Below are 12,239 nucleotides of genomic sequence, written 5' to 3' on the forward strand. Positions count from 1 at the left end.
TTCATAAACCGTCCTACCTTGTTAAAGAATATTCCTATTAATCCTATAATTCACTATTGGCAGCTGAGAAATTGGCAAAAATATCATTTTCAACTTCAAATTCCAACGTTTGAACTTGAAGGTAGCTAATGCATGGAGGCAATAGGAAAACAAGGGAGGTAATTGTGTTATTATTTCCTGTGTCAATGATTTTTAAGGGTGGGAAATAATGCCCATGGTCGTATAATAGTCAGGGTTCCCGCGGTCCTTGAAAATCCTTGAATATCCTTAAATTTAAAATTTCATTTTCAAGGTCTTGAATATCCTTGAATTTCGCGGAAATAGGAAAATATCCTTGAATTTCAGTTGAGATCCTTAATTTTGTTTCAAATGTCTTCAATTCCTTTTAAATATGAGATTATAACGATAGTTGGTAATGTTTTGGTTATTTTTAAGATGAAAAATTGTAACTTTAGGCTAAAAAATGTCCTTGAAAATCCTTGAATTTGATGTAAATTTATCCTTGAATATCCTTGAAAAAATGTTCTCAGGAAAGATTTGGGACATAACTTTGATTCTAATTGAGTGAGAGTAATATGTGCACGTTCACAAGAATCATCAACAAAATGATCCATAAAGCTGTTGACTATTTTGCTTCAAGTTCAATACCTCCGAGAATAATCAGGTTATTATTTCAGCTTTAAGAGCTCATTGAAAATTAATCACATGAAATGGGACCCTGGGCTTTTCCACTTATAAGACCCCTTCCAATCCTCCACTCTCACAGGAAGATGAAAATATGTTTTAAACGCATTTGAGTAATTTAATCTAGAGATGATGACAGACATGGGCGTACGAGCCGGGGGGGGGGGGGGAGCTAACCACCTAACTTTTGGGCAAGCTGACTTTTCAGGCAGACGGGTAAAGTGAAAAAAAAATTTTTTTTCATTTACTTGGCAAAATAAAGTCCCCGAAATCTAATAAAACACTAATTTTACGGGCTGGAATAGCAGGAAAATGCGTTTGCAGCTGTCAAATATTCCAAAATTTTCTTGGGGGGTCCATACAAGGTCACTTCCATTTCTTCGCTTCTCAAAGAAAACCGGCACTGCTCTCTGTAAAAAACTCAAAATTTTTTCGGGCATTTCTAGTTTTGATTCCCTTACTGTTATCGAGCCCTAATATAACACTAATTTTACTTTTCTTTTAATTGAATACCTCGAATTTGTACTGAGTTGTTGCCTGGAGCCACTCTACTTTGTGCGACATTTTCGGGCATCGATTATTATTTGTGAATGCAGCTGCAAGAGTCTGATTGGACGGTTGGAATTCAGAGTAAGGTAAGCTCCGCTCTCTTCGCCTCTCAATGAAGACCAGCGCTCTCTGCAAACCCAAATTTTTTTCTGCCATTTCGGGTTTGGCCCCCCTAACTGTCACCGAGCCTGTACGCCTATGATGACAGATGTTTAAGACTACGGTGCATGTAAGAAAAGCTTACAACAATGTCTTAAATATTCCATACCGTGTCCGAGGTCCCGTAATGAGGCCCTAGGCTTCAACCTGGTTAGATCTATTTGATAAGGCCAACTTCAAGTTTGGTCAAATATCATGAGCTGTAGACAGGGTTAACGTTAATCCCAACCCTAACCCTACCCTACAGTCTCGCCAACAATCATGTGCCCTTCTAACCATATTTAAAGGAGCTAAATCGCAAACATTTGGGACCTAGAAATTGACACAAGTGGGTCACAACGCATATAATACTGTAATATGAATGTATATAAACTGATTTACATTCACTGGTTTCCGTTTTTACTCCAATTTCAAATCAGTTATGTTCAGCGAAATAAGCCAGCAGTCTCAAGCAAGTGCAAATTTCTAGCACCTGGTTATTCCAGTCTACATACGCCGTTTGATTTGGTGCAATGTGTCTAGCCTCGTCCCTCGAGTCTCTTGATACAACTGGGGCTGAAGCGCATTATGGTACACGATTCGTGTACCAATGGTAAAATGTTTATTTTGTCTTTAATATTGGATATCAAAAGCCCATCTTTTTCCGGTAAGATCACAACATGAATGTTGATTTAATTTGACAAATAAATCGTGTTTTCAATGTTGAAGATTTGGGTGATATTGAGTTAGAGACTTAGCTACTTTAAATCTCGCCAAAAATTGAACTGGCCTTAACAAATAGATTTAGCTGCTTTAACCTGCCAAGCCTATAGGTAAATACTGGAACTGACCTCAAGTGATGGCAATTGAAGAGTCCAGGGGAAGACTGATCTAAGTCACAGTTTTGTCTTTTAGCATAAAATGCAAAACAGACTTTTGGACGAGAATGCTTGATGCGAACAGAACAACGAGTGGGTTTAATTACAACTTCAAAGTGATGTTTAATATGAATCATAATTACCAGTACAACAACTGACTTCCTCTTTTCAGTCAAATTAGGTCAAATAAATACGATGGACTTGTATTTGTCTGGGAGGCCATTTCAGAAGGGCCTTGGTTCGATGTGACTCCGATCGTTTTTACCTGAAATTGATTGTTCCACAGAAAGCTTATACAATTTGCTACCAGATGGCGCCAGTAACTGGGGTTCGTTGAAGAAGTGATTTAGATCGTTCTTCCCCGGGCTCTCAAATTGTATAGACCAGGCCATTCACAATTCAAGGGCAATAACTCTGAATAGTTGACAAATCTTGTTCAATTTTAAAATCTATTTGAGATAAAAAGAGAATATCAAGGAAAACACTTTCCAAATTTAACGTCCACTCGACACAAACTAGGTCATACTGTGACTAACATATGGTTCAATTTTATTTCAATAATTTTAGCAGTGGGCGGAAACCGGAGGACGCAGAGAAAACCCATGAGACTGGAAAGGCGACCCTACTCCTTGTCATGAATAACCGGGGAGTTGAAACCACGCCACTTGACTCAATGACAGACCTTATGATCAAACGCAGACATGTTAACCATTAGGTCCCCCCCCCCTCGAGCATCAAAAGAAATGAAATGAAATGAAATGGGGTTTAACGTCCTACTGTTCTGCTCCTATACTGGGCTAATGAAGACGGGCATACGCCATACAGTGTGCTATGAGGGAAATTTTGCCCGGGCAGCGGCACTACAGCCTACTCTTATATCGAATTCCAACTGCCAAGGAATCTTTTACATGCATTCTAATGTATACACGGGACCTCGTTTTTTTGTCTCATCAGAAGGACTAGACAGCTGTCCTTGTCAGTCGAGCATCAAAAGACATACTGGGTAGTAAGAAATCTTAGACCCCAACAATCATGCCATCGTGATAATTTAATTCAACGAAAGCATCGCTAACGCTGCAAGATACATCCACATTCCGGCTTTCATCGATATGGTACTTTTAAAAATGAAGAGAATGAAATATGAAATGGATGACTGTAATATGACAAGAGGAAAAGAAGGCCAGGAGTTGGGTTTGTTTTGCCAAATTTACAGGCTAAATATTAATAATGTGGGCGTATAAAAATTCTACGAGAAAAAAAAAAAACCAATTCCAAACCTTTAATCCATTTATTCCCAAATCTTTGGTGATAATATTATAATATTGCAAACATCAAATGGTGATAGAATAATATTTTATTAAATATACACTATGAAAGATTTAGTTAGACACAGAGCTAGCCATTGTTGCTATAATACCGCGAAAATAGATAAAGTAAAATGAATATATTGACAATTATATTCAAATTATTCCATTGTGAGTGAAGATATTAGCCTTTGAAGGTTAGACAAGATGTGTGCACTGTTTGTAACCAATGTACTGGTTCGAAACTTAGCCTTGCTTCTCCATTTTTAAATTAAATGAAAATATGGCTGAACTGTTAAAATCTACTTTATATTGGAGATATCCGTTGACATCGAGAGTTGAATATGGTCTGGATAAGTTAATTAATGTCTAATTAATAATTTAGAAGACATTTCAGGCCTAAAGAAAGACCTGCAACAGGCAGATTTAACTCTTGCATAATGTATGTTTAAAAGTTATGATTGATGAAATATATAAAATAATGGTGGAAAAACACAGGATAATGGCAGAAATAAAAATGTAATAAACTCCTCAAAACATTTATTTATAACAATAAACTGGGAGGGAGAACCCAGAGATTATCTATCAGGTATGGTAGGTGACCCTACTATCGTCACGTACAAGCTCAATGACAGATCTTATGATCTTAAATGCATGCGTTGAACCACTAGTTCATTTAAGGGTGGTGACATTATTCACTTAAAAAAATATTTGAATGTTTAAAATAATTTGAACAGTAAATGAAATGTTAGAAAATTTAACAAAGCAAAGAATGGTGACATACTGTTTAAAAAAGCTTTATGACAGTGTCAAAATATTATACGCAGTGGCCTGTGTTCTGTCTAAATCTTAAGGAGCTAGCTGCCAAAAGGCATGCTGTTCCAAAATTTTGCTTGTAGGAAATTTATATTTTGGGTTAACAGAGGCCAGAATTTGGTCACCAGAAGTCTTTGTCATCTTCGGGATACATAGGGTTAATAATAAAGCAAATCTCTAGGTAAATTCAGCACTGTATATGTTATTAATATTAAAGGACAATATTGGTGTCAGTCATTATCACATATGTCATAGAACTGGTTAAAGTTTAATGTTACTTTGGTCACTTCCATATTTTGAAATCTTCATTGCGCATCTATCGTAGCAATGATCTCTGTGTTAAAATTATATTTGGAATGTGTTTAACCAGTTCTATGTGATAATGACTGACACCCATATTGTACTTTAAACAAATTTACATATGTCCTTTTACAAATAAATGGTGGAATTAATTTATCACGAATTGAAAAAAAGGGTTCTTTATTTGATTAACATGTGTAATATAATGCGCCATGAATTTTGTGCACTGAAAGTGATGGAAAAATTTACAAATTTTTATTCCCTTAAATAACACGCACCCCTAGTTCAGGGTAGACTACCCAGTGGGAAAAAACTATGTGTTATACATGGGTGTTTACGGTGATATAATGCGTCGTGATTTTTTCTTCGTCACCATCTGTGACTAACATCGATCCAGAAGATAGAATTCTGTAAACTTTTAACATGATCCTGTAAAACTCTTAACATGTCCAATTTATCACTAATACTCTCATCAAAAACCAAGTTTTCTGAAATAAGAAGTAAAAACCCAATATATAGGAAATAAAAACTCAATAAATAGGAAAGAAGAACTCAATAAATAGGAAATAAAAGCCCAATATATAGGAAATAAAAACTCAATAAATAGGAAAAAAGAACTTAATAAATAGGAAATAAGAACTCAATAAATAGGAAATAAGAACTCAATAAATAGGAAATAAGAACTCAATAAATAGGAAAGAAGAACTCAATAAATAAGAAATAAAAACTCAATATATAGGAAATAAAAACTCAATAAATAGGAAAAAAGAACTTAATAAATAGGAAATAAGAACTCAATAAATAGGAAATAAGAACTCAATAAATAGGAAATAAAAACTCAATAAATAGGGAAAAAGAACTTAATAAATAGGAAATAAGAACTCAATAAATAGGAAATAAGAACTCAATAAATAGGAAATAAAAACTCAATAAATAGGGAAAAAGAACTTAATAAATAGGAAATAAGAACTCAATAAATAGGAAATAAAAACTCAATAATTAGGGAAAAAGAATTTAATACATAGGAGATAAAAATACAGAAAATAAGAACTATATATAGAGAATAAATGAAATGAAATGAAATGAAATGGGGTTTAACGTCCTACTGTTCTGCTCCTAACTGGGCTAATGAAGACAGGCATACACCATACAGTGTGCTATGAGGGAAATTTCGCCCGGACAGCTGCACTACGGCCTACTCTTATATCGAATTTCAACTGTCAAGGGATCTTTTAAAAATGCCAATGTGTACATGGGACCTCGGTTTTTGTCCCATCTGAACGACTAGACAGCGGTCCTTGTCAGGCCCTCTGTCCTGCATCACTGACAAGGGGGAACCACGTCGGAAAATCTGGATGAACTTTCTCTGTCAATGCAGGGATCGAACACCCGACCTCCAGGCTAACGAGCCTCCGTCTTACCCACTTAGCCACCATGACCCCATAGGAAATAAGAACTCAATAAATAGGAAAAAAAAGAAATAAGAACTCAATAAACAGGAAATAAGAACTCATTATATAGGAAATAAAAACTCAATACATATGTAATAAGTTATTTGCCCGCCTTGCCCTCCGTCCAGCACCACTGAAACAGGGAAACCAGGTCAGAAAGAAGACATGCCCCATACAGTGTGCTGACCTAATGGCCACATGCACCATGGAGTGTGCTGAGCTAACAACCACCACAGAGTGTGCTATGCGAGAAATTTTGCACAGCACCTCAATTTTCCGGCCAACCCGAACAACTAATTACTGTTCTTGCTATGCCTTCCATCCGGCAAAACTGACAGGGGGGAAATCAACCTGGAAAATCCCAGAGAATTTTCTCGGGGGACACAGGGATCAAATCAAACCCATGACCTGGTTAGCAAGCAAGCGCCTTCAGCACTGTGGCTCTCATCTTTATAAGAAATGAAGAAGATGAATTCACTCACTGCTGTTCCTTTCTGTTACCAGATTATCTTTATAGTCACTCACATCAAAGTTTTTTATTATATCTTTACCAAATATTCTCCTGAAAATATCATCACAATTAAAATACAACGACCAAATAAATATGATTTATTCTCCCTATCCTTATTGCATCCAATCTGATTACAACACAGATCCTATTTCGTTTCATTCTTTTATAGTTCAAAATTTCGTTTTACTTGTCTTTACTACACTAGGATCTGGAAGAGTTGTTATATTACCGGTGTTTTGGTTGAAGTGAGGGATTAGCCCATGAAACAGTCTGTTACAGCGACTTCTTGGTGTTAAATGCACGGAACTGTGGGTAAACCACTAGAAACGTCTACGCTGATTGATTAATCAATGTCTGACGCCGCTTGTACGACCCCCGAGGCGACCTTGTACTATAACCAGTCAGATCTTCATGTAGTGTAGGCCATCGAAAGTATAAAAAAACGAAAGGAAATATACATCTGTATTTTAATCAAATTGAAAATTTCTAATATTTTGTTGACATTTCCGTATTTGCCTGACTTCAATCCGATTTATATTCATCATTTACGATTTTAACATTAATTTCTTGTAGACTACACAAAAAATATTTTAAAGTTAAACTTACTCAAGATGATTCTTCTTGTCTGATTTAACATTAATAACGATAAATCGATTAAGGTCACAATCACTGACAGATAAAGACGAACCAAAGATTACATGTTTATCCTGTTCAAAATAAATAAATATATATAAGATGTGTGTGAGAGAGAGAGAGAGAGTGAGAGAGAGAGAGAGTTTAACCACCACTGACACAAACTAGGTTATTTGGGCGGACAGGAGAAAAACCATGAAGTTGAACAGGTGACCCTACTACTTGTCAGGTACAACTGGGGGAATCGAAACCACAACAGTTGACTCAATGACAGACTTTATGAGAGAGAGAGAGAGAGAGAGAGAGAGAGAGATAGACAGAGAGACAGACGCAGAGACAGACATACAGAGAGTATTCATATTCTGAAATTCTTAAATTGGCAAAATTCATTAAAATTCAAATATTAATGTGACATTGTGCCCATGATATTGAAAATATTTCAAAGTTTCTGTGAATATATATAAATACGCACAGATGGAGTAAATTCTGTTAAAACAAATTTTCCCTGAATTATTCTGTAACTCTGCTATATACAACTATGCATAAATTTTCAATCAAATATCTCTAGAAAAATTATCAAGATAACAAAAATGACAGATAAACGAATAATCATGGCTATTTATTGGTGTATAGAGTTCTAAAGAGACCAGCTATATGTAAGCACAATTTTAATAGAAGCATGAAACTCTAATAGGCTATAGTTAATAGGCTGATAAGCTTGGATTAAATATACAGAGTTGCAGTCAAGGTTTTCTTCAGATTATCTCCCTTTAGTCTTGAGACTACATTACCTCCCTTTTTCAAGATCTCCCTTTAGTCTTCAGACTTTGGGGATGCTTGATAGTCGGTCAGGAAAGTTCTGATTGACAAAATTACAAATGAGTCGGTTGGAATTCAGTCCTGTCACAGTTTTGTCAGTCCTGACAAGTGAGGTGGTGTGAGTAGAATCGTGACGTAATTAAACACAACAAATATGTTTCAGCTGTCATTTGGTTGGTTGAGATATTATCTTCTGCATTCGACATAAGTGTTGTTTTGCGTGAAATCCCCCTTTCACGCGATTGTCATTATTTTGGGGATTGAGAGAATTCAATTCTGGAACGTTCAGTCGAATATCCCTTTATTAACTCCCTTAAGTCTTTAGATCAAAACAACTCCATGTAAAACAGTTCCAACATTACATTTTGAGACGTGTATTGCCGAATATTACAGACAACTAAGGTCACGCTGCCATGATGTAATCCATGTGCCTTTGTCTATCTTTGTTTATCCAATGAAATTGTCAGTTTTATCTTACATTATCATGTTTTCAAATCTTAAAATAGAACGTTCCATTTAGTCTGAACAAACAAAATACTGCTAGTGAAAAATATCACATAATCTTCAATCAGACAATTCCAGAGTTTATATAGGCTAAGCCTGCTCCCCATTTTCAACAGAAGCATTAAATATCTGGAGTAAGTGGTGTTTTTTTTTTAGGAGAAGATTGCTCTTTTCAAAAGAAACATTCTCTGGAGCCTGGCCTGTAGGAGGCTGCGAGGATCGACAGATTGATAATAGGAAATTGGTAGAGTAGCTGTATTGTTTACATTAAATAAACCATATCTGTATTTAGGATGTCTGAATGGTATTGGGGAGCAGGCTTAGCCTATGTAAAACCCTTCTAGTAAATCATTAACACAGGGTTCCCGCAGCTTCGTCAAACATTTTTTCAAGGATATTCAAGGATAAATATACGTCAAATTCAAGGATTTTCAAGGACATTTCTTAGCCTAAAGTTACAATTTTTCATCTTAAAAATAACCAAAACATTACCAACTATCTTTATAATCTCATATTTAAAAGGAATTGAAGACATTTGAAACAAAATTAAGGATCTCAACTGAAATTCAAGGATATTTTCCTATTTCCGTGAAATTCAAGGATATTCAAGACCTTGAAAATGAAATTTTAAATTTAAGGATATTCAAGGATTTTCAAGGACCGCGGGAACCCTGTAACAGTACCCTGTCACCTTAATATTTTTCATAAAACAGAGTGAGAGATGGGGTGTAACTCAAAACAAACTAGGTCATTTCGGGACTAACATATGGTTCAATTTTATTTCAATAATTTGCTTGGGAGGAAACCGGAGGACTCGGAGAAAACCCACGAGGTTGGACAGGCGACCCTATTCCTTGTCACATACAATCGAGGAATCAAAACTACGCCAGTTGACTCAATGATAAACCTTATGATACAGCGCACATGTGCTAACCATTTGGCCATCCAATCCCCTTTCATAAGAATAACATTTTTTTTCTTTTATTTCTTATAATAGACAAAAAAAAGAATGATTTTATAAAGATATGGAGACATATTATCACTATGGTAACTGAAATAAGCCAGCGACAGAAATACAGAAATAGACGTGTATTGATAGATTTCTAAAACAAGCTATAGCCACCATTTGTAATAACAAACGGTATTCTAGTTAAATATACCTCTCGAATCATTTCAGACCATTTTTTCCTTCCTAAATAAACATAATAAAATAATCATTTTTATTCTCCATCACTGATTTAGCAAACTGAAATTTAACGGTTGTCTTTGAACAACAAATCTACCCAGCCATGTTTATCAAAAGTATAATTACAACACGTTGTTTGTAAACGTTTTTCAGGCCCTTTGTCTGCAACATAAATTAAGCTGGAAAACACATACATTAGAGAGGTTTCGCATCTTTTTGTGACATATGTGACCCACTCCTACGAAACCAGGCACTTGTCGCACAACTTCAGTTTGTACTACGGGCACAAAAACATAAACCGTATACCAAATGATACGATAAATTTAGAAAGAATTGTATTTTTGGAAAGCTTAGGCTGTGGAATATTCAATCTGCTGCCAGCTCTATTTTTATGAAAATGACCAAGAACCTGGTTTTGTGGGAGCTGGTCACATATGACGTGAAGCGCACGTCATAAAAGTTCACAACACTTAGCTAAATCTTGTTTAATTTATATGATCCGGTCCATAATTTTTCTCTGAATCATGGTTTTTACGGACTAAATCCACAGAGCAGACCTTCTCCTTCATGAAGACAAAATAACAATAGGCTGAGACAAATCGTACATGCTTTACTAATCTCATCTTCAATGTTCTATCCGTGAGGTAGGCCTATCGAAATCGTGGACCTAGTTTGTGTCGCCACCTACTAACTGTAAGTGTGAAACCTCTCTAATGTCCAGTGTATGATCAGGATCAATAACTTTAATAATGGTGCATGCTTTAAAATATTAAAGGCAAATTGTTTTTACGTTTTTTTTAACCCTTTTTAAACCCTGGCATATATACTGTAAATCACCCTCCTGACCTCTGGGCCAAAATTTGACAATTTTCAGTTACAAAAATACAAAGTTGGTAATCACCGGAAGTGCCAATAAAGGTGATATTCTGCAAGTATGGATCATGTATTTCCAGGAAAAATAGTTCTAAAGTATACATATAAATGTAATATGATTTTTGAAGGCAATATTTGTCATCATAGTATCACAGTTCACAAATAAAATAAAACCAAGTCCAAAATTATTTCCATTATCATCGCCAACTTTCACATAGAAAGTAAGTCACTATCGTTGCCATAATCAACATTATTAAAATATTTGTCACCATTCTCAAGTATCCTTATCTTCTGTTACATGTCTGTTACATGTCTGTTACATGTCTGTTTGCCATTCAAGGAATATTTGTGTTGTGTCTGCAAGTGAAGAAGGGAAAGCCCTCACTGCCGACGACACATTGTAACACATGTTTTGATTGGTCTAGATTTGATCGAATTCCAGTGGATCCCCAAGGGAAGCAGGGAAAGCCCCTCACTATACAAAACACGTGCTAGAGTGGAATTCCTAAAGTGTCATGCTTTCCCGGGATATAGACGTTATTATCTTAGCAAGAAATTGGCCAGTCGGGTTTAAAGAGTTAATACAACAATTTTCTTTTATATAAATAACAGCAGATCCATAGACTTACAGGAACTGTCTTTTACGAATTCAGACTAAAATTAGACAAAAATGTGAACACAGAATTATGTTAACAGTGCCTGATATAAATATGAATACATACTGATGACTTTAGCCCAATCTGATGCTGTTAACTTCAAGGTATCCAAGATGGCTGAAACAAGCACGTCAGGTCCTCGAATCGAAATCGGCAAAAGTGTGCACGCTACAAAATAAAATGATTAAAATACAAACCTATATTTCGTTTTGTTTTTTATACTTTCTATGGCCTCTACTATATGAAGTTCTGACCGGTTGTAGTGGAAGGTGATGTCGGGGGTCGTACGAGTGGCTTTTGACCCTATAATATCAGACATTTGATTAACGGTTAGTACGTGCACGCTGTCATTGAGTCAACTGGCGTGGTTTCGATTCCCAGCGTCGTCTGTCCAACCTTGTGGGTTTTCTCCGGGTCCTCCAGTTTCCTCCCACTGCTAACGACCCCTATGGGCAAGCAAATCATTTAAATAAAATTGAACCACCCAAACCCGCTTTGAAATAAGACCCAAGTGACATGTTCATTACCTCTCATCGGCATGACGACAGTATAAGGTGAACTGTAACCTGGTTTACCTGTAAAAATAAAACATTCAAAAATTTATATACTCATTAATTTTTTTTTAGTCTTTTCTTTGAAATGAAATGAAATGTGTTATAAATGAAATGAAATGAAATGGGGTTTAACTTCCTACTGTTCTGCTCCTATACTGGGCTAATGAAGACGGGCATACGCCATACAGTGTGCTAAGAGGGAAATTTTGCCCTGGCAGCGGCACTATGGCCTCCCTTATATCGAATTCCAACTGCCAAGGGATCTTTTCATGAGTCTTTTCTTTGAATATTTCATAACAACAATTCTTTAATTCTCAAACAAATACTGATTTCCTACAAAATACAATGATTCCTTCAAATACACTGATTTCCTACAAATACAC

At 35.8% G+C, this 12,239-nt stretch overlaps 1 protein-coding gene across 3 annotated transcripts in view; it reads right to left on the reverse strand.

Moving 5' to 3' along the window:
• Positions 1-3,585: 3,585 nt before the first annotated feature.
• The window catches only part of LOC126810052 (uncharacterized), a 42,678-nt gene continuing 34,024 nt past the window's right edge, over positions 3,586-12,239 (reverse strand). For 2 of the 3 annotated variants that reach the window (XM_050534998.2, XM_050534997.2), the window contains 6 exons: positions 11,830-11,877; positions 11,369-11,470; positions 9,748-9,779; positions 7,238-7,338; positions 6,603-6,682; positions 3,586-5,157 (listed from right to left, as the gene is read on the reverse strand). In XM_050534998.2, coding sequence (XP_050390955.1) covers positions 5,039-5,157; positions 6,603-6,682; positions 7,238-7,338; positions 9,748-9,779; positions 11,369-11,470; positions 11,830-11,877 — 482 coding nt within the window. In that variant the 3' untranslated portion in view covers positions 3,586-5,038. The remainder of the gene's footprint in view (positions 5,158-6,602; positions 6,683-7,237; positions 7,339-9,747; positions 9,780-11,368; positions 11,471-11,829; positions 11,878-12,239) is intronic. The other variant, XM_050534999.2, reaches the window with a different exon arrangement.

The sequence above is a fragment of the Patella vulgata genome, chromosome 2 (assembly GCF_932274485.2).
Source record: "Patella vulgata chromosome 2, xgPatVulg1.2, whole genome shotgun sequence".
Lineage (NCBI taxonomy): Eukaryota > Metazoa > Mollusca > Gastropoda > Patellidae > Patella > Patella vulgata.